Raw genomic sequence first — 27725 nt, forward strand, 5'->3', positions numbered from 1 at the left:
GGAATCAGCAAGGATCCTAGTTCAGTTATTCACATTTGGGTGTAAAATCCCTGGGTGAGTTTGTATCATCATAGGGAATTTTAGTGCAGTACTGACTGGGTTTGGAAATATGCCTTCCCCTTTCATTTCCAGTATGCACACCTGTAATCCAACAGTATGTGAGTTTAAGCGTGTTTTTTATGCAGAGGAAATGAGAATGCATCTCATGCCAACTAAACATTTCTCACAACCTCCCAGGGAATTTGGCTGCATGAAGAATCATCCAATATCTTGGAATAGCCTCTGGGCCAGGGTCACTTCTTTAATCTCAGATGTTCTAAATATTATTTCCATGAAACAGATTGTTCCTTTTTTGTACCTATTACCTTGAAGTGTTTGCTTGGCTGCCTTTGCCAGTCTTACAGAAATAAACTGTATTTTTAGAGTTCTGGTTCTGGTTCCTTTTGTTACCAGAGACACTCAGGAAATGTAGAAGAACCATGTTAAATTACAGGATTTTTAGGTAGATCAAATTTAAATTCCCAAGGATGGATGACCACCAAAGACTCCAGAGAGTTCTTCTGATAGCAAATTATCCTCCTAGGATTTGGCAATTTATTGTTAAGTCTACATTTGACTACCTTCGGTTATGTTTACATTTCTATGAGCCAGCAATGTGCACTCGCAGCCTAGAAAGCCAGCCATGTCCTGGGCTGCATCAAGAGAAGTGTGGCCAGCAGGCCGAGGGAGGGGATTCTCCCCCTCTGCTCCGCTCTCATGAGACCCAGAGCTGTGTCCAGCTCTGGGGGCACCAACATCAGAAGGACATGGACCTGCTCAAGTGGGTCCAGAGGAGGCCACAAAGATGATCAGGGGGCTGGAGCACCTCCCCTGTGAGGACAGGCTGAAAGAGTTGGGGTTGTTCAGCCTGGAGAAGAGAAGGCTCTGGGGAGACCTTCTAGTGGCCTTCCAGTACTTAAAGGGGGTACAGGAAAGCTGGGGAGGGACTCTGTCAGGGGTGTAGGGATGGGACGAGGGGGTAACGGTTTTAAACTGAAAGAGGGTAGATTTAGATTAGATATAAGGAAGAAGTTCTTCCCTGTGAGGGTGGTAAGACACTGGCACAGGTTGCCCAGAGAAGCTGTGGCTGCCCCCTCCCTGGAAGGGCTCAAGGCCAGGTTGGACGGGGCTTTGAGCAACCTAGGAACAAGATGATATTTAAGGTCCCTTCCAACTCAAACCATTCTATGATTCTATGATTTAGCAGATTGAAGATTGCTTTATATCAAATTTTTATTCTTTCTGTAGGGTGTTTAAGACTCTGATCAAATCTTCCTTAAATTCGTAAAGCTGCCCTGAAAGTTATCCCTGCAGGTAAGGTTTTCCAAGATGTTCGATGTTTTAATGGTTCTTCACTCCAAATTTCCAACATGCCTTTGGAGCCTTTGTCAGTAGGACTTGACACAAACTGCACTGAGATACAGGCTTGCAGCTATTATGGCAGAAGTAATGCAACCTCCCCGATCCTGTGCAGCATTCCCACCTGTATTCAGCATTACATCAGCCCTTCCCACTTTCCACCTCCATCTTTTTAATACTGCTGCCTCAACTAGACTCCTCTTTTGACAAATTACAAAACAGGAATGGAGAAGCTTCAAGGAAGGGCAAGAACAGTTATTAACATGCAGAAGACATTAATGAAGATACAGATCAAATAAAATTTAGTGGAAGGAGGAACTGAATTAGAACTGACATTAACAAATGTTTATGAAAAATAAATGGAAAAGAGACTGTAATGGTTTACTGTATCTCACACTATATCAACAAGAATCGTACCAATGAAATTAAATGGCAACAACCAGTAGAAGGCACGATAGGAAATCTTGTTTCCCAGAACACATAATTAATTTGTGATGCATTTGTCATGAATTACTATGAGGCCAAATAATCAGGACTCTAAAAAAGATCAGCTGTCCCTATGAATAAAAGTATCCAGATACTTTTAACAGAATAAAATGCAGGAATAACCTTCAAGAAATCTGTAAGTGCTGAAACACCCTACTTCTATCAAGAAATGAGCATGATCGTCTGAAAGCACCTGACACTATTACGATCTTTTGTTGGAAGCAAAAAAGTTAACTTGATGCTGCATTTATATGGGTGATCTGTATGTCCCTGCACATCTAACTTGGGATTTTCTGTCAACCCCACAAAAGTATCCATTTTTCCTCAAAAGCGCAGTTATGCCCATCATTCAGTTTTTTTCAAGTTCACGTTTGCTTTCCCTTCACAGGGCCAATCTGTTAACTAAAAGATAATAAAATGGGAAATCTTTTTTTCTTCCACATTATGCTTTCAAAGCCTTTTTTAGTATAATCCTTTCCACGTTGCTGGCTACACTTTGAATATACTTTTTTTGTTTTTAAAGTGCATTTAGTACAATCCAGAATCCAGAAAGTCCACACAAAGCTTCAGCACCAATACAGCTGCTTTTGAGTGGATTGTCCTGAGCAACGTCAGGAGGGCGCTGGCGGTACGCACAAGAATTGGGCTTGTACCTTGCTAAACCGTTACCGACAATGAAGTAAAGCCAGTTTGTGCTCACTTCTCACTGTTGAAGGAGCCAGGAGCCGGTGCAGGCGGTTCCTGGGCGGCTGGGCCTGCCCCATGGCAGAGCAGGGCCGGCCCGGCGGCGGTGGCCATGTTCAGCTCCTTGGGGATTCTGGGGTGACGGGGCCCGAGTGAGGGGAACTGGGGTGGTCAGACAGGGCCACGGTGACGAGAAGAGACAGTAAAACAAAGAAATGCGCCCTGGCCAGGCACACCTAGCCCGGGCTGGGGAAAGGCGGCGGAGGCCGCTCATTGCAATGGGGACAGCGCCATCTCGCGGCCGCCGCTCCGCCGCAGGGCAGGAACGGCCACCCCGGCCCCGCCGCCGCTGTCCCAACGTGCCGCAGCGGCCCCGACGTGCCGAAGTCGGCCCTTCCCTGCGCGAGGTGGAGTGCCGTCACGGACTCATGACAGGAGCCAGCCTGAAAGGAGGGTTTCTGGCACCTGGGAAACTCCAGACTTCTCGAAGGAAGCAACGCTCACTAAGAAAATATTTCCGTGGGTTTACAGAGCCATTTTGGGAAGCGTTGTTTGTGTGCAAGGTGTGAGCTGGGGCGTACGTGTTGATCCCCTCTGGGCCGTGACCCTCCTGAACAGGGAAGCTCTGCCTGTACGAGCGCACGATGCCGAGGGCAGCCAAAATCATCCTGTATGATGGCGGCTTTGGTCAATTATAACCAAACCCCTGACCCAAGGGTGGAGAAACACGTTCTCATGTTTCCATCTGAGGAATTCCCCGCTTGCTCATCCAAGATTGCATCTCGCTCCCGTGACTCACTGTGCTGCTGTAAACAGCTGCCCCAAGAAGGCTGTGAAATGGCCGCCTTGGACAACATGGTCCCTGGGAGATTAATTTTTCAAACATTATCTCAGGAAGATCAATAGTGCAGTCAAACATCACAAAACTATAGTGGGCACAGGATTTTCTTGAAGAAAATGTGGAGTGGAGCGTGTTCCGGGTCTCTCTTTTAAAGAAAGGATATTTTAGAAAAAGATAAGAATGAAGAAAAAAATAAAGACCAGTAAGGAAAACTGTGTAAAGAAGCTTTAATATTTTACTGAATAGGAGGGAAAATTTCAACCCCCCCTTCACCAACTCACTTTTCACCCTCATCACATTATTGCACTTAATTAACTTTACTATTGCCTGCTGACCGGAGCCCTGTAGCTGCCTGGCATCCATCATTCCCCATCCTGTCTACAAAGCAGAGGACAGTATATTCTGCCTCTTTAAAAGGAACCGCACAGATGCCCTCCACCATTTTCTGCACCATTAGGATTCCTGTGCAACAGTTACAACACAGCTATATGGGCTTCACCCATTGTTGAAAAATTATTGTTGATTGCAATGAATTTACAATCCAGCCCCTCTAAGTACAGTTTGATTCCTCCATTTCTATTTTCCTATTTTGCTGCCCAAGAGTAAATTTTCCTGCTTCAAAGTATTACAGAATAGCCTCCAGGCTTTTCATGGTTACTAGTATTTTACGTCATCCTTTAATCTTCTGTAAATCACTTTGTAACGTCTTTTCTAAAATGCCCTTTTCCAGTTCCTCTCTGCTTTCCCAGGGATCCCACTGCTATTGTGAGAACAAATTAAATTTGCATTGATCTCTGTTCCCAAACAAAGCTGAGTATAATCAGCTCCACTGTTCTGTGGAGTTCATTAGTACTTCATTGCAATGGACATCACCTCACTTCACGTGTATTTATGCTATATAAAACAATGTATATTAATGTATACGCTGCCTGTGACCCAAGCCCGTAGAGTGCCTTCAGAGCTGAAAGACTAACAGGCAAAGTCTGAGGGCATAAATCCAGAAATTAGACTTGGAAAGTGCCTCCTCAGCTGTCACATAACCTGTAGCCTTAACTCTGGAGAAACCTGAGTTTGTAACACTGAAGCCTATAATGTTGGACTGCAGCACTGAAGTGTGTAACACTGCGCAAGGCATCTACTCTCTAAGTTAGCAGGTCCAATCTGACAGTCACAGACTTGTTCACTGATGACTCTCAGAAAATTACTTAAGGCTAAAGTTGTGCAAATCCTCAACACTGCCCACTTGGGCTCTTTTGAATATCTGTCTGTTAAGGGTGAATTACATTGTGCTAAGAACTGGAAGTCCTGCCTCCACGTCTGCACATCTCCCCACATCTTCAGGACCAGTGATAATGAGACTTAGCCATGAAACCCTTCCACTGTGGAAATGCCTTCCAATGCTCATTCAAAGAGGAAAGTACTTCAATTAATGCTTTCAGCTTGGCAGAAGCAGGACACGAGAACTGAGATAGCCTTCAAACTGCGGTCTGCAAGCTACTGATGCTCCATGGAGGCAAGGACAGGCACCACAGAGTCTTATTAAACAGCCAAGCCAACAGCATTTTCAGCTGCAAAGCTGTGTTTCAATTAAAAGGCAAAGAAAAAGATGCAATTAGAGGGTCTGTCAGTAGGAAGCATGAACAACAGTAGAACAAAGAATTTGGCTGGGCTTGGTCACCATTTAATAAAAGCTGATTTTGAAAGGGAAAGTGTCAATACTGCACAGATGAATGAGGGTGGCACAATGGCATTATAGTTACCAGGAGTGTAGAGAGACAAAGGCCATCACAAACCTCTTTCAAAGAGAAAGCAATCTATTGAGCTAAAAATTCTTCTATGCAAAATATTAGAAGTGACACATCAACTGGAAAGTTAACTCTGGAAAATATATAATAGTGGCCCATCTTGTATTTGATCTCCTGGATAGATTAGATGGACTAAAATGATTTTCCCATTCTCCAGCTTCTGAGGTGCTCTAATTCAAGGATAAACACATGCAGATGGAAGAAAAACATGTTGACATGTCAGCACGGAGCTTATTCCAAATGAACAAAAAAAGAGAGAAAACAAATCTTATTTAAAGCTTCAGAGAGAAATCTGTTTCCCACTGTAACAGCTCCCTGGTGTGCAAAGGGCCACACTCAGTGAATAAGTTGATCAGCAAAACACGTCAGTGCGACAAGCGCAGCAAATCAGTAATGACCTTGTCTTGAAAAATTAAAGCCTGACTGGAGCACTGCTGGCCTAGAGCTGTCCTTAGCTCTGCTGAACTGCCCTGCAGTAAGGCCAACAGCCATAAAAATACACCTATATTGCCAGTAGACTAGCAGCATATGCAGACTGGAGAGTAGGGACTTTCAGTGCCCTTATCCTTCTGAGCACTCCCGGCTGTGACCAGCTTTCTACCACAGCTCCTGCTGTTTAGGCACAGTGTAAAATAGCCAGCTGGGCCAGTGGTTGGGTGCCCTGCAACTACACTACTGAGTCAGTCTCCAACTAGAAATCCTTCTAGCTCACCTTGGTGTTAAACTGCAATGATGGCATCTTCATGCAGCAGTGGAGTAACCAGTTCTCCTGTAGCTTGATGGCAATGTACCCATCCACCTGCAGTCACTGCACCGCTCTCCTAAGCAGTCAAGTCTTGCACCCACCACTGTCAGGGCATTTCCAGGAGAGCAAATCCATTGCCCTGACAATCAGCTAGCTGTAGGGCCTATCTGTTTCTTCCAATGATTTGTCTGAGACAGTGTGGAGTTAACAGAGTTCAGGCTGGTTTCAGTGAAAGATGTAGGCTTTGCCTCACACAAACTCGGTACAAATACTCAAGAACAATTAAACTTCCATTGCTGTCAATTTTCAGCACCTGTTAATACCCAAACCTTCCAGGTTAAACCATTCTAACACAGTCAGTTTTACAATCGCATGAGATAGTCTGGCTCCACACACCTCCTTTCCCCATACACAATTGCCTGAGCTACCCACTCCTACCACTTGCCTTGTGCCTGCACTGTTGCTATATATGTTCTTAGAGACCTGGTTCAGGGAGTTAAAAGGACAGAAAACAATTCACTCTGTATCTGTGGAGTGACTTTACTGCCCATCTAACTCCCTGACCTAGCTCACCATGTTGTATGCAGGCAAGCAGCAATGCAGAAGAAGGTATGTACAGAATAAGATGTAATTATATAATTAATTATAATTAATTACAACAGCTAAATATATAATATGCTCAAGTATTAGTAAAAATAATATACTGAATGATACAGAGAGGGGAGAACAGGACAATTTCTCTATTTTTGGTAATAACTAGCCTCTGGATTGACTATAAACCGTGTCCTAGCTTGCATGTATAGCAGGGTTTGGTAATCCTGATAAAGTTACCATGCAGTTGGCAATGCTGCATTAATAATGAGGAAGAAAACATTCTGCTTCAAGCTACATAAATGCCCTTTGCAAATCAGTAGCTTAAATATAATTGTGCTGGAATTACTTCACTGATTTTCCTTTGTAAGGTGACCAGCTCTGTGAACAGTGAGAAAGTACAGAACCAAACAAATCCATAGCTGGCAATTACTCCAAACACCTGTACCAACCAGGCTCATTAAAAGTAATTGGGAGGCATGTAAATTATGTTCTACCATTAACCTGGCTTGGTGTGTCAAGCATTTAACCAGCTACAAAGGTAGCATTGACGGATGCTTTTTCTGAGAGGAAATAATAAAGGGGGGAAAAGCATACTGCCATGTAACTCCATGTTATGCCAGACCAAAAGGAGCACTCATAAAGCAATAATCCAAAAAGACTCTAAAAAAAGGGGTCACTCCTATGTTCTTTTAGAGGTCTGGTTTTATACACACGGACTTCAGCTGTGTAACTCAATTGTCCTGTCCCTCTGAAACCAGGTCTCACCCTTTGCACAGTCTTAAAACCTTGGCCAGATTCTACTCTAGGGTTTGCATGGGACCCTGCTGCATTGGAGGCGAGACATGCATCTAACTTTGCCTTCTGACTGGGAGGGTTACTCCTGCTCAGTGAGTAGTTCTCACCTTAAAGGAAATGGGTAAGTCAGAGCTGGGGATGGGCTGGGGACACTTCTGCCTCTCCTGGGCTTGCATCCCAAGGCCATCACTTACTGAATGACCGTTGTTTGGCAGTCTGGACGGAAATGCTTTATGGTTTGCTGCTAGCTGAGAGGAGCACACATGGGAAAACTCCTTCAGGAAACAAGATTTGGAAGAGGTGCTGACTGCAGTTTTCAAGGAGCACCAAGGATACAGGCACACCTGCTCCATTGGGTCCAAGGGGATTTGGGAACCAAATGCCTTCACATCTCTGAATATCCCAGGTGGGAACCAGAAGACTCCTTTCTCCCATGAGCTGACTTGTCATCTTTATACATGATCTGTGTATCACCTCAGCATGTGGAGATGGAAAACCGCAATAGAAAGATGTCACGGGGAGGGTTAAGGTGGGCGGGGGAATAGTATTATCTTTAACAGGACCACTGTCAGCTTTACTGCCTGCAGCAGTTCTTTCACACCTCTGCTACTGGATGCAGCATCTTCTGGCTGTGGGCTCAAGACAGATTTCATTCACCCTGGTGAATAGAACAACCTTAATTTCTGTCAGCATCCCTGAAGTAGTTCCAGATTTATTCTGAGGCAAGGGGAGAATCTGATCCTAACTTTTTGAAAACAAATGAGTTTACTACACTCTGGGAATTTTCAAACATGCCATATCCATCAGTTTTGCTTTCTGACTAACATTTGGCAAAATGTAACTGTCAAAACTTTTTAATTCAACCCAAATTGTTTGTTATTTGTTCCAAGCCACATATTAAATGTCAGTGACAAAAGTTTTCATGCAGCCTTTGTGGGCTCACACACATAGCTACCCTATGACCTACACCAAGGAACAGCCCTGGAGCTTGGAGAAGCTTAAATCCACCGAGGCAAGGGTGTGAAAACAGCTGGGCCCAGCAGCTTCTGCTGCTGCAGCAAATCCCACTCTGCCCCTCTGCACATCCCTCCAGCCTTAAAGTCTTTAGAGGTGAAATCATGAGCTCTCCTTCTCAATGCAGTTCTTTTTTGGCACTAAAAATCCCTCTGAGGCAAGGACAGTTTGGCATATTTTCCCTGTCTGCCCATCAAGCTCTTAAATAATTAACTCATTAATCATCTAAACATTCGCCTCTGCTGCACTAAGGCTTTCTGGCCAGAAAGTGTCATAGGTGGTTATTTCAAATATGACTCTGCTTCCATTGAAAACTTTTGAATTAAAAAAAATCTGAAGTATAGACAAATGCACCTTATGATAATTACTGCCTAGCACTATACTTTTAAAGCAGTCAGCTGAGCTTCTAGTTTATATTTCACTAATTTGCTTACTTGGTCCAAAAAAAACCCCCCACAAACCCCACACTCATGTAGTTTATCTGAGGTTTACTCATACAGCAAAGCATTCCTTGCAAGAAGGAAGAGAAGTTTGCAGCAAAATTGTTTTGTAACAGATGTATCAATGGAAAAAGTTAGTAACTGGGAGTGTTCTCTCTTTCCCTGTCTCACAGTTGCTATTAGCGCTGGTCTTTAGGGTGTAGCTTTCCTCTTGGGCTTCTGTGTTTGTTTTACGTATTGCTTTCCTCTTCCTTTTGGTCAGGAGCCTTTTTATGGTCAGGCAAGATAATACTGAGCAGCAGCACCGAATCTGCAGGACAAAATGAGCCTTTGCTTTAAATATCCAAGAGACAAATGGAGGTAAGTAGAAACAAATGGATTTAGCTGTTTGGGCTGGGGAATTGCTGTCAGTTTGTTATTTGGAAGTTACTCACAACTAGTAGGTTGGATTTGTTTTTGTTTTATTCCCCAGTTTGAGTGCAATGTTAGGAATTTAACTAAAGTCCTGCATGGAAATATACTGATGTTGTAATTGTGTTCAGGCCTTTGGTAGGGATTACAGAGTTGGTTAGGACAGAAATCCTTTAAGCAGGGTTTCCTAGGCCTTCATGGCAGACCTTAAACACATTTTCCTTCCTTATTTTTCCTCATCTAGCAAAGTGTCTCTGTATTTCTGATTCACTGTGCACACTATACCTAATCAGAGAGTTTATCCTGCTCCTATTATCTTCTTGTATTTCATATATATTACAGAGGTTGTATTTGCTCAGCTGTATTAAATCCTATTATAAAAGCAAGGTGCAGAGGGCAGCTTCTGGATGCACAATGAATGTCTGTAACTAATAAAATATAGCACCTGCTCTGCTGGAAGTATCAATGTGAAGCCAGAGTTGACAGGGTAAGTGATCCCGCTTCATAATCCTATAATGTCAATACAATTTGGTGGTACCGGCATAAAAGAGATACTAAGAGCTAAGCTGGACTTTGAGATAAATTGAAAATGGTGTCTTTAAAAGAAAACCACTCAGTACAGGATTTGATGACATGCAGATCTTTTACTCATAGGGTGTCATATCTGGCAGTTAGGTGGATGAATAGTCTTGCTTATTGTGTTGTACAAAGGTGATGAATATTTCAGTTTAAAGAAAGGAGTGCATGTCCAAACAAGACTGCACATCAAAAGCAAGCAAGAAAAGACTAAATATTCTTTACACACCTTCTGTTTTCTAAATTATCTTTTAAGAATCTTGACATTTATTGAGATGGAGGTTTTTTCTGTACTTCAATGAATACTTCTAATATTAAACCTTAAGTTACATTAGTTTTGCATGCACACTTATGGTATTTTTTTGGTCTCCAACTGTGTTATCGTGGTTTGTAGAGCCAGGTTTCCAGACTCAACTGACAAAAAAGAAATCATTGTTATTTACTGTTTGCTGATCATTCAATCTTATGTCTATTTAAAAATTTTCCAGGAAAATATTGATAGCAAACAATCACAAGTCAGACACCACAGTTATTTCATATATAGAATGAACATTGTCCCAAAATATTTTGTAGAATTGACAAACTTTTTAGATTACTTTCTTCTTCTGTTCACATAGACCAGACACTATGCTCCCTTGTGTTGTGAAGTACCAGACAGCAGTTGTATTTTGGTGCATGAAGGACGTGTAACTTATGAGAGGATGTTAGCTCTGCAAGGGTGTTAGAGAAGGACAACCTTGAACTGGGGATATATGAATTATCTTTCTGTTGGTCACATTACCTCTGGCTTCTCCTGTTCTCCTCCTGCCTGACCTCCTCTCCCATGTAGACCCAAAGCGCCTGAGGGCAGGGACCTTCCCTGACTAGGTGTTCATACAGTGCTTGAAAGTGTCTTGCTCTTACTTACATGGCAGCATAGCACAGATAATAAATCAAATGTGCTGGCTTTATTCATCCCTTTCCATAGCAAAAAGTTCACTAAAGTTGATGGAAGTTTTTACATGGCAGTACCAGACCTCAAAGTATGACTGTCAGTTCATTGGTTTCATGGAAACACAAGTTAAACTGCATTTATGTTGGCAAATCCATGCCCAGGCAGCTGAGTCACTCTGTGCAAAGCAGCAACTATGGCTCCTTTGAACATTTGCTTTTCCAAAGAACATACTTCCTCTTCCACCAAGGCCTCCAGTATGCTTCTTGCTGGAGATGTTTGCTTTTCATACACCGCACTGAGACAAAAACAGAGGCAGTAACACTTCCAAGCTATCAAACTGGTAACAAGGGAAGAAAGAAAAAGTCCTGTGTCAGCAATAAACCCAGAAGACAGGCCTGGGTTACGTTTATAACCTTGAACCACTGATACAAGGAAAGAAAGAGGACTGTAGGATCATTACTAACCTTATAGTTATTTTCACAGCCTGATTTTAAACCTCACATTATACCAGTGAGTATTTGTACTAGCATTTCAGTTTCTCTCTTTGCACAGCTTGAAATCGTGCCCACTGCCTGTGTAAAATCTGAAGGGGCAGGTTTTGGGTGCATGGAAATAGCCTGCTGTAGTCATCAAAGCCACATTGAGGTACTTGAGGACCAGTCACTCCTTCTCTCCTGAACTCTCAGCTAGAGCACAGACCTTGGATTTCTGCTGTGAGCAGTTCATACTCACAAGTCCCTCTGTTCCTGAGTTCTTCTAGCTAGATTTCTAAAATAAAAAGGCAGAATCCTGCTAATTGTAGAATCCAGAGGCTAAGAAAAATAATATGCAAAGAGGAGCACACAAAACAATATCCACCTGTAAAATAAAAATGTGCTGAGACTCAGTGGAGAATAAAGAGGAAGAAACACTACAGCAGCCAATTAGAAAGGTCAGCATAATATGCGATAGTCACAGGAAGATAAAAAAAAAAAAAAAACAAAACAAAACCAAAAACAAACTACTTTGAAACTTCTCAATTGGAATACGCTGCAGAAGAGTTGACTGGTCCAAAAGAAAGCTGTCAGAACGGCATAATGAAGTCAGCAGGCAAATTTGAATAGGAGATATCTTAGAAACAGGGAAAAAGTGTTCCTATAAGTAACATTTAAAATGTCAGAAAGATACTCAAAAGAGAAACATTGGGAACAGGCAAAAACTGAATTTGAAAATCTTCCACCCAGTTTTCTACTAACTGCTGTTGGATATTTGACAGCCATTTAAATTATTTCTCAAGCTCATTTAAAAACAAAAAAAAGTTTGTTTTCTCATCCCCTCAATTAGAGAAAAACAATCACATCTTTTTATGTTGAGAGTTAGCTGATGAATGTCAGGTCACATATCACTGCCTCTCTCTGCATCTGACAGGAATCAAAGCAGAGATTTTGAAAAGCAATTGTCTCTGAACTGCTAATTATGGTTAACAAAGAAAGTGTTTCAGTAGTTTCTTAATGAAATTTTTGCTTTTAGCTAAAAGGTTTTTCTACCACCTTATTTCTGGACAGTATGCAGCTGTGTTGAAACCAACAGTAGTCTATTTATTTCTGATTATAATGTGATATTTTAAAAAGTGGGGAAAATGTCCAGTGTTTCTTGTATATCCAAGGCTTCTGGTGGTTTGTTGAGAAATACTGACAAAGGTAACGCTCTGATAGATATTTTGTCCTTTTGGATACATGTGCAGACATTAAAAAGAATCTGTTAAAGTTCTGAGCATGAGAGTAGGATTTTATCTCAATTTATCTGCTCCCAGGAATTTTTCCTCTTAAATTCTTCTTCCCCAACTCTTTGGGGCCTCATTCTGAGACAGATTTAAAATACCCAGACAAAAGCTGCACTCAACCAAATCTACTCAAACAAGAGCAATTACCAAACAGGAGAATAAGTCATAGGGAGAAAAGGATAACAAGTGGTATGCTAGCAGTTTGGCATTGTCTCCAATTCTACCATATTCAGGTACTTTAGATAGGGTTCAAAAAAAAAGCCAAAAGAACCCCAGCAAAAAACCAAAGAAACAACGAACATCAGACTTCAGTGCAACCCCTCAGAGGCTCAAATCTTTTGACTTGCATGCTTCTCTAATTTTAATGCTTCTTAAGCAAAGCCAAAAAGTGAAACTCTAGGAGTCCTGGGTTAGGAAGTAGTAATATGTATGTGCCTACTCTGCTGAGCACAGGAAGTTTTGATTTGCCAGAGAAGAGGTTGTTTTGTATGGTCAACATCAGGCTATATCTTGTGAATTAGGAAGCTTCAGGATAGGAAAATACTGAAATATGAGGCTATGAAGAAAGTCCAACTGAGCTGCTGGTAAATCAGGAATTGATGGTAAAACCTGCAGTACCTGATATGGATAAACAAGTTTTATACTGTTACTCTTTATTACTAGAATCATAGATTTTCCCACTTTTAAGCACAGCAGATACAGAACTATTTTTTAAATTTTTAATATTCTCTTGATTTATGATTCATGAACTGAAGAAGGGAATACAAGCTTTGTGCTAGCTCCTCAGACTGTATAAGACAGTGTAAGTTCAAGAGAGTTGATTCTCATTTTCCTTAAAGCTACTTTAAAACAGCTTGACACATACAGGCTGAATAAAAATGACAGTCAGGCCTGTTAACTAGATTACAATTGCTCCTTTACATTGCTGGTTTATCCCCCACCTTCCTGTGAAGTACACAGATTTGGAATAATGTTTAAAACATATTACAAGTAGCACAATTCAGAAACTGCATAAATGGTAACATCCAAGAGTCAATTGCTCTTCATCAATAAATAAGAGGGCATTCAGAGACACTGCCATGCAGCAGAGCCTGGGATTAGCTCTGAATTGCCTCTTGTGTGAAAACCTCTTCCCACTGTTTAATCTCATCCTTTACATTCTTCCTTTCCACCCACGTGCCGTTCCTACAAGAGTGTTTACGAGTTCAGCTAATTTGACTGGGATTAAGATGCGGACATTAGATATTAAGGAAAAAAAGCCATAATGTGCTGATGGTGTGTTTACATGTTTCTGTTACTCTAGCACTGACTGGTTTGAACACTATGAGGGTGACAGCTTGATAGCACTGGTGGGATGCTGGGTTGCAGGAAGCAGTTTGGTGCCATTCCCAATAGGTGCTGGGGAGAAGTAACTGCACCTGAAGTGTGGAAGAGGCTCACGGAAGAACATGTGACAGCCTTCTAATGACTGCAACACTGAGCCTGGGGGGTGACCCTTTTGGGAGGCATTTTGACCCCCTCCATAAAAAATGTGCTCAGGGATGAAAAGTAGAAGGAAAAGAAGAGAAGGATACACCAAACACAGAGTTCAATCCATTTTACCTTATGCCTTGGGTAGGCAAAGAAAGAGCCGAGTAGTCTCAATGAAAGCCCTAATAGGGCAATACATAGGAGCTTCTCAGCATATGCCTGGGAAATAGCAAAATGGTGTGAAAGCAATAAAGTAACTTTCCTGTAAACACTGAAATTATGTGTGTTGGGAGAGTCTGAGAACAGTTAAAAAGAGTGCAGATGAGATGTATAAAGGGTTATGGCCATACTTCATCCCTGTACAGAGTAAACAGCCCCAGTATGTTAATTAAAGCAAGCAGCCAGAGGGACAGCAGCATCCTCTGATAGGATATGTGCTGTCTGGCCTGTGTAGGTTGGAAGCAAACACACCTATCCCTGTCACAGTGCAGCCTTTCTTGGAGAACTGTAGGCTAATCACATTTGTTACAATTAAGGTCTTAAAGGCAACTGCATAAGTACATTAGACCAAAAATCCCATCTAGCCAAAATTCATCTATGGATATTACCAGTAACCTTACAGGAAAAGGCTAGCATCTATCTCCCATTTTCCAGTGCTGAGATTTACATTTCCCCAAATGATCAGCATGTTTCCTTGAAGCATTAGTAAACCACACAGAGGATGTGTTGTACATCAGATTAACCTCACAGAGAGAAGCAACTAGCTGAACAGTTATATTTTTCATGAAACACATCTTTTTACCTAATGATGGGTAATTCTGGAATCTCCATCACCAATGATTTTGGAAAACAGGTTAGACAAACCAGAGAGAAGTGGTGCGGGTAAAGCTGAACCTTCCGTAGGGCAGTATATGGCCCAGGTGACCTTTAAGGGGCCTCCCAGTCTCCATTTTCTATGATTTCTCTAATTTAGTGCTTCTGTTTCACTAACTAGACAGCTGGTCCTGTATTAGTCAACAAATAACAGAAGTGATGCAGGATGCTTAGATGAGGCCAGTTTGGAGTGCTTGCTTTCATTTTATGAGCAGTCACCCAGCTCTGGAGGAGAGCTAACAGGCTACAGGCACAGCCGGTCTTTCTGTTTTCAGGCATCTAAAAAACTGAAATCTTTCCCAGCTAAAGAAAGGTTGTGCATGCAAACACTAACCATTTTACAGCTTTATAGAAAATACTTGGTTGCCTACATTAGTCTGTGATACCGTTTTGAGTGACATGTATTCCCTCCACTGTATTGGTACTGCTATCACAATATTAACTTTTAAGTGGGGGAATGGACTTCATCTGTATATTTGGAGGCAGAAGTTCTGAAAACTAGAATAAAAAAAATGTCAGTTTCTGACCTGATCCTTCAGCTGAGCCCTGAGAACTTTGGTCTCATGTGTAAGGCTGGTATCAGCATGTTCAAGTATGACCCAGGTTAATGCCATTAACCGTGATTTTCTGCCTATATCATGGCCCTGCCTGTCTGCATCTATTGAGCGCACCAGTTTCAGGTGTGGAGGCCGTTTGGAAATGATGCAGCACTTGTCTGTGTGTTACTGGTAGCACTGGGAAAAGGAGTAAAGGACTTGCCGTGCTGGAGAGGTAACACTATCAATTCTGCTCTCACCTGCACTGGGTGAAATCAGTTGCAGCAGCGGGTCCCACTGATGTCAGTGGGAGGGGAATAGCTCCTTTCAAAAGCCATTGCTCAGCAGAAAGAATCACAGAATCACAGTATCGTCTAGGTTGGAAAAGACCTTAAAGATCATCCAGTCCAACCATCAACCCAACATTAACAGTTCCCAACTACACCATATCCCTCAGCGTTATGTCGACTCTACTCTTAAACCCCTCCAGGGATGGGGACTCCACCACCTCCCTGGGCAGCCCATTCCAACGCCTAACAACCCGTTCTGTAAAGAAATGCTTCCTAATATCTAGTCTAAACCTTCCCTGGTGCAACTTGAGGCCATTACCTCGTCCTATTGCTTATTACTTGGTTAAAGAGGCTCATCCCCAGCTCTCTGCAACCTCCTTTCAGGTAGCTGTAGAGGGCGATGATGTCTCCCCTCAGCCTCCTCCTCTTCTTCAGACTAAACAACCCCAGTTCCCTCAGCCTCTCCTCATACGACATGTGCTCCAGACCCTTCACCAGCTTCGTTGCCCTTCGATTAAGCCATAAAGCCAGGATTTAGTTTGTCCAAGCCTGGTTGCTTTCCCTGTACCCCTCACACACACTTAGGACCCCACTTTCCCTGCTCATGTCCCAGGGACATGCAGACAGTAGCCTGTGTACCCTCTCATCCTCAAAGCCTTGCTTCAAGTTGGAGCACTGCTACCCACTGATTTCAGCTCAGCCACCAGCTCTGCAGACTCAGGAGACAAAATTTCGATGAACCCAGACTGACCGTTTGGTTGCTGGGGTTTTTTTTTTTTACTATTTTTTTCTTCATCTCAATTTTGTACAACCTGAAATACAAAAGGTTTGATTTGCATTTTAGGTATGTGCTTTAAAAATCTCAATCAGATGGAAATTCAAAACAAAGTTTGAACCTCTGAGTAAATTACATCTTGCAAAACTAGCCCTTCAGTGCCATGCTTGAGTGAGGGCCAAGTGAATACCACAAGAACACCACAAAGACAAAGTTTATCCTGGGCTGTAGCTACACCACAGTCAGAGGCACCAGCTCCAAACCAGGTAGCTCAGGAGGGCATCAACATCTTCCCATCATACCACAGCTTCAGTTTTTACCCAACTCACCAGACTAAACTTTGTGCTGCTGCTATCCCTAGCCTCAAACCCACATATGTTGGTCAGCTAAACAACTGAAGATCCAAAATGTCTAGTATTTTCCAGTGCACTACCTGAATAGCCAAATGTTTTGAGGACAGATCTACCATGGCTCCAGGCCTAGTTCTGGAAGTGCAGGTCATGCTGCATCTACTCCAGGTACTCTGAAACCACTACCCTGAGTCCATTAGACATCCCAATTGGATATTCCTTTTTGCAGATGTGCTATTATTTTTGGCAGATATACAACAGGTTTCATTTTCCCTGAATCCTGTCTATTGCACATGCATTTAATATATTCAGGAGTTTTGTTAAGAGATGGAAAGTCGTGGATTTAGAGCTGTCTACCACAAAGCAAATTATCTTGAAAACATGTGTATTTGAGCAAGAAGAGCCAAGTCCTCATCTGGCAAGGGAACTTTCATCCTCCTGCAGCAGTCTTTCTTCAGATTTACAGTCTCAGTTGTACACATGGGAAACTTAAGATTTATCTGAGTCAGAAAATACCTGCATGTTAGTTCTTTCAGTGCTAAGAAATATGTACAGCTGCTCCCATTTTGTCAGAGATTTTTTTAAAATCACCCCCTGGTCTCTTTTTAAAATAAATTTTTTGAAAGGCTTTTATTTTTGGAGCTTAAGAGTCGTAATGAATCGAGATCTGTGAATGCAATTCAGTTCAGATTCATGTGTTGAGTCATGGGTCCCTCTCAAGTATGTGCAGGAGTCAGATCATGTCCATGTAAGGGGATTGGCAGCAGGTTTGGAAATATCTGTCCTCTTTCACAGTTTGCATTCATAAGCCATACTTCTGGCTCACTTTTTTTATAAAAGAAAATAAACATTTTGTCTTCATCAGATACTGTCTCAGTAACCATCCCTGTATCAGTGTGCAACTGCATAGGATGGGAAGGGAGGCTCTGAAATATGTTATGTGGTCTGAGTGTGTCTTACATTGTTAAGATTCATAGTACTATTAAGAGATCCTTTTCTCGCTCTCTCTCATCTTTTACTCAACACTGAACAAAGCCAGACAAGTGGTTCATACAGTTCTCTGTCATCCATCACATACCTGCTCTTTTATCATATCTGTGCAACATTTTCAAAATCAATGCTTATATTTTGTTAGTTATTATTAAACTGTTTTTCAATGTTCTAAATCCCTTGATTCAGAGATTGCCCAAACTGATGAGTTGATCAGAACCAAACCGTTTCATGCACTGATGACTCAGCCGTGCGCACAGAAACACACCGCCTTCCTGGGAGCCCTTGCCACCAGCCGCAGCCTGCAGCTGATACTCCCCCACCACACCCTCACCTCCATCACTGAGCTCCTGCTCACTTTGAAGAGTTCACTTTGCCTCTTGGAGTATATTTCTGACACCCTCCTTTTACCCATTTGAAGTATATGCTGGCACCATGTAACTGCATGAGCAGTACTGGCCCATGGAACCAGCTAATGACTGCTTTGTGTTGTGCTGGAGGCATATGTGAGTTTTGCAGTCTCATCACCAAGCCAGATAGATAAATTCCTGGGTTTCCCCTCCCTGTATTAATAAAGTGCACCTTATTACATGTTTTATTAAGCCGTGAGTACAACAGCAATCTTAGCAGGCCCCGGTACAGCCTTTGATCCTGACCTAATGGTAAAGCAGCACTCAGGCAGGAAAGGCTTTCGGATTTTGATGGCCGCTTGTGTTTCCAGGTTCTGGTAAGGAAAAGGTGTTGAGAAAACATTTGAAATGACTTATAATCTACTTTTGTGGATTGAAATAGGTCAGATAAACATCTGAGCACATTTGTCGAGGAAAACAAACTGCCATTCTGAACAGCTGGAGTTTTAGCCATCCCCAGAGCAAAGTCCATCAAACCTAGAGATGTGGCAAACTGCCAGACAGCTGCATGTGTGTCATTTTGATGGTCACACAGGAATGCCCTCGGGGCAGGAGGGGATTAATGATAACTCTCTGAAACCCCAAGTGCCTCATTTTTGAGCTTCCCATGGCAGTATATTTCTTCTTCCATTTCCACTTTGTTCTTAAAGCTTCACTCTTCATTTAAACCCTCTAAGGAAACTCCTTGCAAGATAGATGTACATTACCCTTTCAGGAGAAAAAGAACCTCTTTCAGAAAAATAAATACTGAAATCTATTTATTAATGCCCCTCATGCATTTATCTCTCTCTCTCATCTTCTCTAAATATTAGTTCAGAAAACAGCTTTTGTTTATAGCAATTTCATTGCCATAATCCAGACAGCATGGATTATTTCTATAGTGATGCTTTGCTGCTAATTTGCAAGAGTGGAAGGCAATTTGCTATCCTAACGAATTACTTCTGTCCTTGGATGAAACAGACAGCAAAGACAGTGCCCCTGGCTAATTGGAAACACTAGATAGATATCCATAATACTCTATATGTGAAGTCTGGTATTGGAGATGTTATTAACATGCAATTTAACTCCTACAAAATTAAAACTAAAGCTTTATACTCATTTCCAAGCAGAAACCTCCTCAGAAATAGCTTGACATGGTGTTTTGAAAGATGTCAAAAGATCACCTCTTCATAATGACCAGGGAGATATGGATCCAAATAATGATGCCTGGGTATTTATACGAATGATTCTTTTCAGAGCTACCCATCACAGCTATCTATATACAGTACACATCACGCTTATAAAACCAGAAATACACTTCACTTACTCTGAATCTGTCCATGAAAACAGAAGGAATTGAAGCCTAAATCCAAGTCCAGCAGTCTAACATAAGACTTCAGAGCCACTGTGTGAAATACAAGATTTGGTGGACACTGTCCTTAACTACAGTTAAAAACACTTATGAATTCTTAGTGTACAGACCCACATGCTTGTGGTAATGCACACGGTACAGCTGCTGTTCTAGACACTACTTCTGCATCCCCCTCCTCATTCTCTGAAGGAGGGGTTTAGGATCAAAATAGTGGATGTAAAAGATTTAGTTTCAGTCATCAGGCCTGATACAGGTACAGGGCACGGTCACCATGGTTCACATTCCTTACCTGGGGATTATCTCTAATCATTCCAGCCCTCACTGGTGTCTAAGAAGATGACAAAGACTATCCCATCTCACAACAGCTTGCAAGTACATCCCGGACCAGCCAGTCACATGCTGCCTTACACTAGGTCATGAAGCTAGAGGTGGTTAAGACAGAGCTGTATAAATCATCCTTGACTGTCAGAAAGAAGATAAAATTTGGAAAAAGACTCCTATAGAGTTTGAGAATTAAGTTTATCTTCAAACTGCGGTGTGACAAGAGAGCCATTCAGCCAGCCTGTACAATGGCTGATCAGTGGGGGCACTGGGCGCAGGACCAGGGACGTGGAGACAGGACAACTGGACCAGTCAGCTCTGCCAAGGCTTGAAGTGCAGCTTTGCTTGTCACACTCTGATTAGGACCAAACAAGCTCTTCTCTGCCTGTGAACCCCAGAAGTCAGTGAGCAGCACAGCATGCAGATCTAGGCCAAAGTGAGAAAGCAACATCTGCCAACATATTTGCAAGAACTGTTGTACCCACAGCAGAGTTCAGTACAAATATTATTTGTGGGGGACAAAAAGCAATTAGCACCTAACAACTGGCTCTTGGTAGAGTCACCTTCAGACTAGTCAGGCACAGTCCTACTTAATCTGCCTGCACTTCCAGAGCACTGATCACTATGTATCTTTGCATCTGGGCCATCCATCACACCACCAGTTTCTCATCTAAATACTGCCAACAGCACTGTGAGTAGCCCAGCGCTAACACTCCCTCCTTCTCCCTCTGCATCTTATTATTTAAGTTGCTGCTGGCAAAGAAAAGGAAAGTGGCTGTGTCCACAGCGACACTAACAGAACTGTCAGCTTAATCAATGCTGATCCTTTCCCCCTCAGCCCTGCCTCTGTGCTGCTCCTTTTTGAGGCAGCAGAAGAGTCCTATAAATTCACCACTGTGCCCAGTCATCCAGAAATACTGCTCATTTTCCAGAAAGCCTCTGGTACCCTGACTGCCTCCAACTCCACATGCTACGCCCACATCAGCCACCCAAGTTCCCTCAAGCAGAGCCATTGCCAGGGCTCCCAGAGCCCATGCTTCTCCCCTGGTCAGCAGGAGCATCTTTGGTAGCAGGCAGGCAGAGCAAGGAGCTCTTCTGCTCTCTGCTGATAAATCATCATAGGGAAAACAGGATTACAACAGCACTAAAGGCAGAGCAGGTCACCAGAAAGCCTGCGTGCTTTGATAGAGAACATTCTGCAACCAGAGAAAGTTGCTGAAAGGTTTTCCAAAACCTTGCAAGCTGGGACAGTTTTAAATAGTCCCTAATCTCTTCCATTCCGACAAAACATGCTTTTTCAGTTTGGAAAGGAGCAGGCAAACCTCCACTAGCAATGCAGCTCTATTCCGCTCATTTATCGCCGCCTGGGCCGTTACTGAGCAACAGTGCAGTCTGTAGAGGGGAGCAGAGCTGCAGGCCATGCTCCCTAATGTGAACTGTGGAGGATTCACCAAGAGGTGATCCTTCTGGACTCCAGGTGCCCCATTAAGTCAGGCAGAACTGGCAGACAGAGACACATGCGAGTACAAAGCAGCAGCTGCCACTGCTACTTTTCATGGTCCTCAGTACTTCAGTAGGACAGGGAATAAAATTAGCCTCTCCACCTCATCCAGACCCTCACCACTTCGTCTCAGCAGCATACCCTTGCCTTTTGATAATACAGTTTTAAGCAATGACTCTTAGAGGCAGGTTTTTTGGTATTTTTGTTTGTGTGGGGTTTAATAGGGTTTTTTTAAAATAGTTTTCAAAAATGGGTATTTTTTTTCCTCTTCATGAATTGGTGTGTCAGCCTGGTGAACTGATGTGCCTTGTTTGATACAGCATGTCAGTCAGCTGGAACTAGATTTCACATAACAAAGCATTAATAATGTAGTTGGAGAGGGAGCATCGTAGCAAAGATAGATGTTCTTGGGAAACTAGTATTCCAAAAAGTTTCAGCATCCATAATCCTCCCTCTCTGTCTTGTGTCTTGCAAGTTTGGTGTGTGGGTGTTTGCACACTTTCGTCTCTCTCTTGCCGTGCCTCTACCACTTGTCATCTCATTGCAGTTCTCAGCCTACTGTCAAGATCACTCTTTCCTGTTGTCATCTGATATTCCCTAGAGTTGTCTGGAAGGGGAAATCTTGAATGCAGTTGAACTGCCCCAAAGTCATTCAGCCACAGGACCTGAAGAGGCAGCACAGGCCACTTTCTTTGCCTGCTGGTCTCTTCTCCATCCAGCACATCTGAACCACAGCCAAGGTAGAGCTTGTGCCAGGGACAGGAGTGGTCATGTTCTGGGGCTCAGCACACTCAAACGTTATCTTTCCTGCAGTTTGTCCCATCACAACATAGACATGGCCTCACAGTATAGATGTGTTCATTATACTGGTAATAGTAGGGTTGTTACCTATAAACTTTCTCTCTTCCACTGTGTCTCCATGTGCTTCTCTGACACTATCTTCTTTGCAAAATAGTCAAGGAAAACTTAAGTACCATGTTGTTGCGCACAGGTTTCCCTAAGACTTTGAGCTCAGAGAAAGAAAGGTTTGTTTCTTTCCTTCCATGACAAAATAACCCCCTCCAAGTGGCACTGCAGTAATAATGCATTTCAGGAGGAACTATTCCATCTGGTCGATATTTCCACCAGCCTGGCTGCAGAGAGCTCATTGTTAGCATCTCTAGATCGCACAGCAATACAAACCTCATCAACTCTCTGTTGCAATTTTCAAATCTCTTTGAAAAGCATATCTTGTCTCCCTTGTCAGTACTGCTTAATTTTCCTGTTCCACTAAACTATTATTTAATTCACTTGCAGTAGCTAGCACTGACAGGCAACATAGTTCATAGGACTGATGTGGGGCCACAGTCCAGAGCTGTGGGACTCTGATCCTAACAGTCCCACAAGCTTGGACAAAGCACTGTGTCCCATTTTCCCCATCTTTGACATAAGAGTAATGTTTCTGCTGCCAAGGGAGGCTGGCATGAATATACTCTAGAAATACTCAGTGCTAAACACTTCTACCAGTCTATTTATCATGTTTATAGACTAATGGCTTGCAGGAATAAGAGACTAGAGAATAGCCCTGTAGTTACAGGGTTGGGCTGGAGTACAGGAGATCTGACTTCTGTTCCTAGCTTGTACACAGGTAACAGGAGAGACCCTAGGAAAGGTTTTGGCTTCAAACCTCCACCTTTAGAATGGGAAATACAACCTTTCCCTCTCTGGAGGCTAAATCATTCTTAGTTGTGAGTTTGCAAAGATAGTAGTTACTGTCACTTTTTAAGTGAATTGCTACACATACAGTTTTAGTATGGATTCCGTTTATAAATAAAGGACAAGAAGGAATAACTGCAGTTAGGAGAGGCTTTACAGCACTCAGTCAACATCTGTTTTCTTGTATTTAATGAAACCTTGCACACCAGAATTAATGCAATAGGGAAATGCTCTTGCAGCCAATGCTGACTTCACTGACTTCAGTAGTCATTCATGACATTGAGCAAGACAGCTATTACTTGTGCCCCTTTCACTGAAAATAAGGAGAGACCATCAGACCTAATACCTACTAAAAAATCAAACAAGATTGCCTACAGTCTGGAAAACAAACTGACATGCTTTGTGGATTTTCCTGTTAGCATAGTTTCCAGACAAGCGTGTCTAACACAATTCAAAGAGTTAAAATAGTGCCATGCCTGATCTCCCACAGAAGCTTTGAAGGAGCATGCAGAAGTCCAACAGGTATAATTAATGTCAAGTGGTGTGTGCAAGCAGCGTCCGTTCCGCTGCCTCCCGTTGCCCTGCCCACCTGCTGCCCACCAGCTGCTCCTCCACGGCTGCCCTGATGTGCCTGTGAAGCTTCGCTCCAAATGCTCTGCTCTGCTTCTTTCAGCATTTCCTAAGGAAACGTTCAGACATCTCATCTGCTCTTTAAGCAATTAATGGACTCCATAAAGCATCTGGTGAGCGGAGCTCTGTAGGGCCCCTACTTTGCAGCAGCTCACGCCCTGTGGCACACGTACGCTTCTGGCCTTATGGTCAGTAGCTGACCAACTGGTGCAAATCAAATTCTGTAGAGTTACACTGACACACACCAGCTGGCTAGTTGCCCTTATCAATTTTCATAGGTCTTGATCTCATACATACTCATATTGATCCATTAGCATCAGTAAAGTTACTCCCAGACCTGGTCTCTCTGTAGACTAGTGCCTAGGCCTGCACAGAACATGCTTTTTTTGCAATTATGCAACTTCGTCTGCTAAGAATATCTTCCTGCAGCCCTCTTTATCCTCAATCTAGACCAATATTTTAGACGGAGATTACAGAAGGGTTTTTTTCCCCAATAGGTTAAGAACAGCTGCAGTAGCAAACATGCTTACTTGAGGACACCAGCTAGGTACTGGCACTGTACTTACAGTGGTAAAGAAAACTTTGGTCAATGCAAAATGTGCCTTGGGGGAGCTAGTTGGAGAATAAGATGGGATTGCACCATCTCTCTTCTCCCAGAAAGAGACAACCAGTCACAGAGCTCATTTTTTTTAAGCAGTGGAGCTAATCAGGAGGTGGGAACTAAAGCCTCATTCTACCGGTTTTATCCTTTGAAAGCTGGGAACAGAGATAAATCCTTCCCTGCATTATGCTGCTCTCAAGAGCAAGAAAGAAGGCTCCCAATGGTGCTGCTGAAGCAGGAGAGCAAGGAACAGTCTCGGGCCTACCTGTACATTCCTGTTCTTTCCAAAGCATTCCACCTGCATGGAGTCTTATTCATGAATATTAATGATAAATTTGTTTGCTGACATGCTTTAATTACTGTGCTCAGCCTGCTATCCTGCTTGGCTCTACACACCACTTCCTGCTGGAATAGAAGGTTTTGATTAAGGAACGGGGAGTTTGTGGATCTGCATGATGTTGCAGCTCATCACATGAGAGCAAGGCAAATTGCACCTTCTCCTTCGGTAATCACACCTCAATGCTGTGACCCCACCACCTCCAGCCTGCCCTAGAGCCGTCGGTGGCCAAAAGCCCTTTGTGGAGGTGGCAAGAAGCTGCCAAAAGTACCCAGGGAGATTGGCTAATGATTCATCAATGGCTGCAGGAGTGAGAAATGTTCCCTGCTTACTTGGCGTTGGTGACCAGCACATTATGAACCGGCAAGTGAAAATACAATCACCATTACGAGCACTGACATCTAAAGGCACTACCTTTCAGCTTGCCAGGCACTGGGAGAGCTGTGATGAATTAGCTTGCTAGCTTGATGATGGCAGGACACGGTGAAAATACTAAGTTTCCACAATACCTGCATTGTACAAAAGCTTTTGTACAAAGCATAATCACAGCTTGTGTAACTTGAAGGTAACAGGAGATGAAGGAAAGAAAAATAGGGTGAAAGAAATCAACTGGTTATGAGGAAAGCATAAAAAGCAAGGTGTCTCTGTGGCAGGACAGCAGTGAGGGACTTGTCTCACTTGTGTGAAGATGAGTTCCGTTCTCCTTTTTCTCTGATTATGTCTTTATTGCCTGTTTGCTTATTCCAGAACTGTCCTCTAATATGTACTTACACATTTGTCAAAGGTCCTGTGCAAAGGGAATTTGAAAATAAACTGCACCTCTTAGACACCAATGTAACAGCATTAATGACACTTGCCACCAGCCACAAAGGGAAAACCTTGGGTGGAAAGGAAAGCCAGTAGGACGTGGCATAGAACTGAGGCCCTGTCTTAAGGGATGTTTCTGTCCTTGATGTTGTTCCATCTATGCTAGGATTAGGCCTAGCTTAAAATAAAATCAATAGAAAGGGTTGAAAAAGCATGTCTGAACACAAAAAGCTGGCCTGCTCTAACCTATATCAGTTTACAGATATATTGCCCATCTGTCCTGTGCAGAGACCTTCCGTCAGCTCAGCTTTTGCCATAGCCCTGCTGCAGGAGCCGTGCAAATCAGGAATGGCTCAGCCTACAGGATTAGAGGATGAACCCACCATTGGCCTGAGCAGTGACAGGCAGAGGCAAGGCGAGGTCTCCATGTACTCATCAGCTTTCCCAGTAAATGGACCAAGTTTCTCTCTTGCACTCATCCCTATCTCACTTGCCCCAACAGAGAAGCAGCACAGCTCTATTTGGAGAGCAGGTAGCATACAGCCATCTCATCCCCTTGTTCAAATGTCTGAGACTTCTTTGGCCAGAAAAAATCTTAAACCTCAGTCATGTGCCCCAGTCCCTTGTGAAGGGTTGGACTGACCTAACTCTCCTCAGATCTCCTTATCTTCCCCTAATTTCACCCCTTCGCTCAGAGCTTCTCTTCCTAAACCCGGACTGAAAACAAGCGTTTCTGCAAGGCAGGCACCAAAGGCAGGCTGAGCTTCATGGCTATATTAATAAGGAAATTAAGACTAATTAGAGGAAGTGTTGTTACCTCCATATATAGCATTATACTAAATTGCTGCACTATTTCTAGCATCCATATTTTCTCATGAATGTTTAAATACCAAAGCCAGTTCATAGCCATAGCAATGACAAAAGGCTGTAGAGGACAAATTTGTTTCTTAGCTTATGTAACTGCTAAAGTCAGACAGAGAAGTGACTTACTTTGAACACAAAAGTAGTTTCATGAGCGGAAAATATCAGGCTTAAAGAACCATTTAATCTTTCAGAAAAAGGTGTCTGGAAAAACAGGTGAAAGAAGCAACCAGCTGAGCTCCAGTGAGCAGTGAGTGGAGCTTCTTCTAATGACTAACCATGTCAGCGTCAATGGCAGATTCTCCCTTCTTTGACCAAGTCAGGATCACAAAACATGCCCAACCCCCACAGAAGTTTTAACTGTATTATATGACAATCTACAGACACCCCACCCTTTACTTGGAAAAAGCTCTATAGTGAGAGGGATTTTCCAGTGACAAGGTGGTGATCGCTTCCGTGCAGAGATCCCTTCCATGGGGCAGAGCTGTTTACAGGTTTTTTCTAGGGTAACCTGAAGTTCCAGGGGCTGCGTTGAAGCAGTGGTAGAGGCACGCAGGAGAACAGAGCAGGCAGAAGAGCTGGGGGTGCAGCAGAGGCTGCGGGGGAAGCAAGCAGGGGGAGGGGTACATGCAGGCTGGGGGTGCAGGTATTGCCAACAGGGAGCCTCTGGTTTAACAAGATAAGGAGGCATATCTCTATCTAAAAACTGGCTGACGTTTCCCCTTCCCTACCTACTGGGAAGGGGAGTGGTCAGAAGGATCCTCCCCACGAATCGGCTCTGGTATGTCTGTCAGGTGTCCCAGAGCTGGTGGGTCTGAATATGGAAGGGAGGAATGGTCCTAAGATGCAGGAAGGTTGGGTCCGTTCTGGTTTCATCCCAAATCCTCTGTGACACTAGGAAAACAGCACTCTCTCCCTGAAGCCCCAGTTTTGTGGGCGCTCACTGAGACCCTGACAGCACGTCTCTTTAACCCCTGTGCCCTCAGCCGCAGGCTCCTCGGGGCAGGGGCTGTCCCTGACAGCTGCCACCCTGCTGCCATCTCCGGCCCAGGGCCTCTAGGTGCTGCTGTACTACCAGCAATAGATTTCCCGGCAGGAGGAAAGGGAAGGGGATAGCAGTAACTTCCCTGTGTTGCAGGAGGAAACTGCAGCAGTTCTGGATCACCAGAAAGTGGGGTTTTTTAAAGCATCTTGTTCAGTCTTGTGTAAACCAGCAGGGCAAGGCTACCCATCCATTATTTCTTGCGGGGATTGCAGCAGAGGGAGTAAGCCTGAGCACCATGTTCTGCACCACATCTTGACTAAATGACAGCAGTAGTTTAGCTTTTCATGCGAAGAAAAAACAAGAGGTTAAACTGAACTAATAGCATTGTCATGATAGGAGTTAACCCTGTTGGGTCAAGAACGAGAACACAAGTGATTTGTCACAGAGAACAGTAATG

At 43.2% G+C, this 27725-nt stretch overlaps 1 protein-coding gene across 4 annotated transcripts in view; it reads left to right on the forward strand.

The window, feature by feature from the left end:
• Positions 1-9070: 9070 nt before the first annotated feature.
• Positions 9071-27725, forward strand: part of LOC141947229 (calcium-activated potassium channel subunit beta-2) — a 155312-nt gene continuing 136657 nt past the window's right edge. For 2 of the 4 annotated variants that reach the window (XM_074878174.1, XM_074878175.1), the window contains exon 1: positions 9071-9162. In XM_074878174.1, the coding sequence (XP_074734275.1) occupies positions 9125-9162 (38 nt within the window). In that variant the 5' untranslated portion in view covers positions 9071-9124. The remainder of the gene's footprint in view (positions 9163-27725) is intronic. The other 2 variants (XM_074878180.1, XM_074878178.1) reach the window with 2 other exon arrangements.

The sequence above is a fragment of the Strix uralensis genome, chromosome 9 (assembly GCF_047716275.1).
Source record: "Strix uralensis isolate ZFMK-TIS-50842 chromosome 9, bStrUra1, whole genome shotgun sequence".
NCBI lineage: Eukaryota > Metazoa > Chordata > Aves > Strigiformes > Strigidae > Strix > Strix uralensis.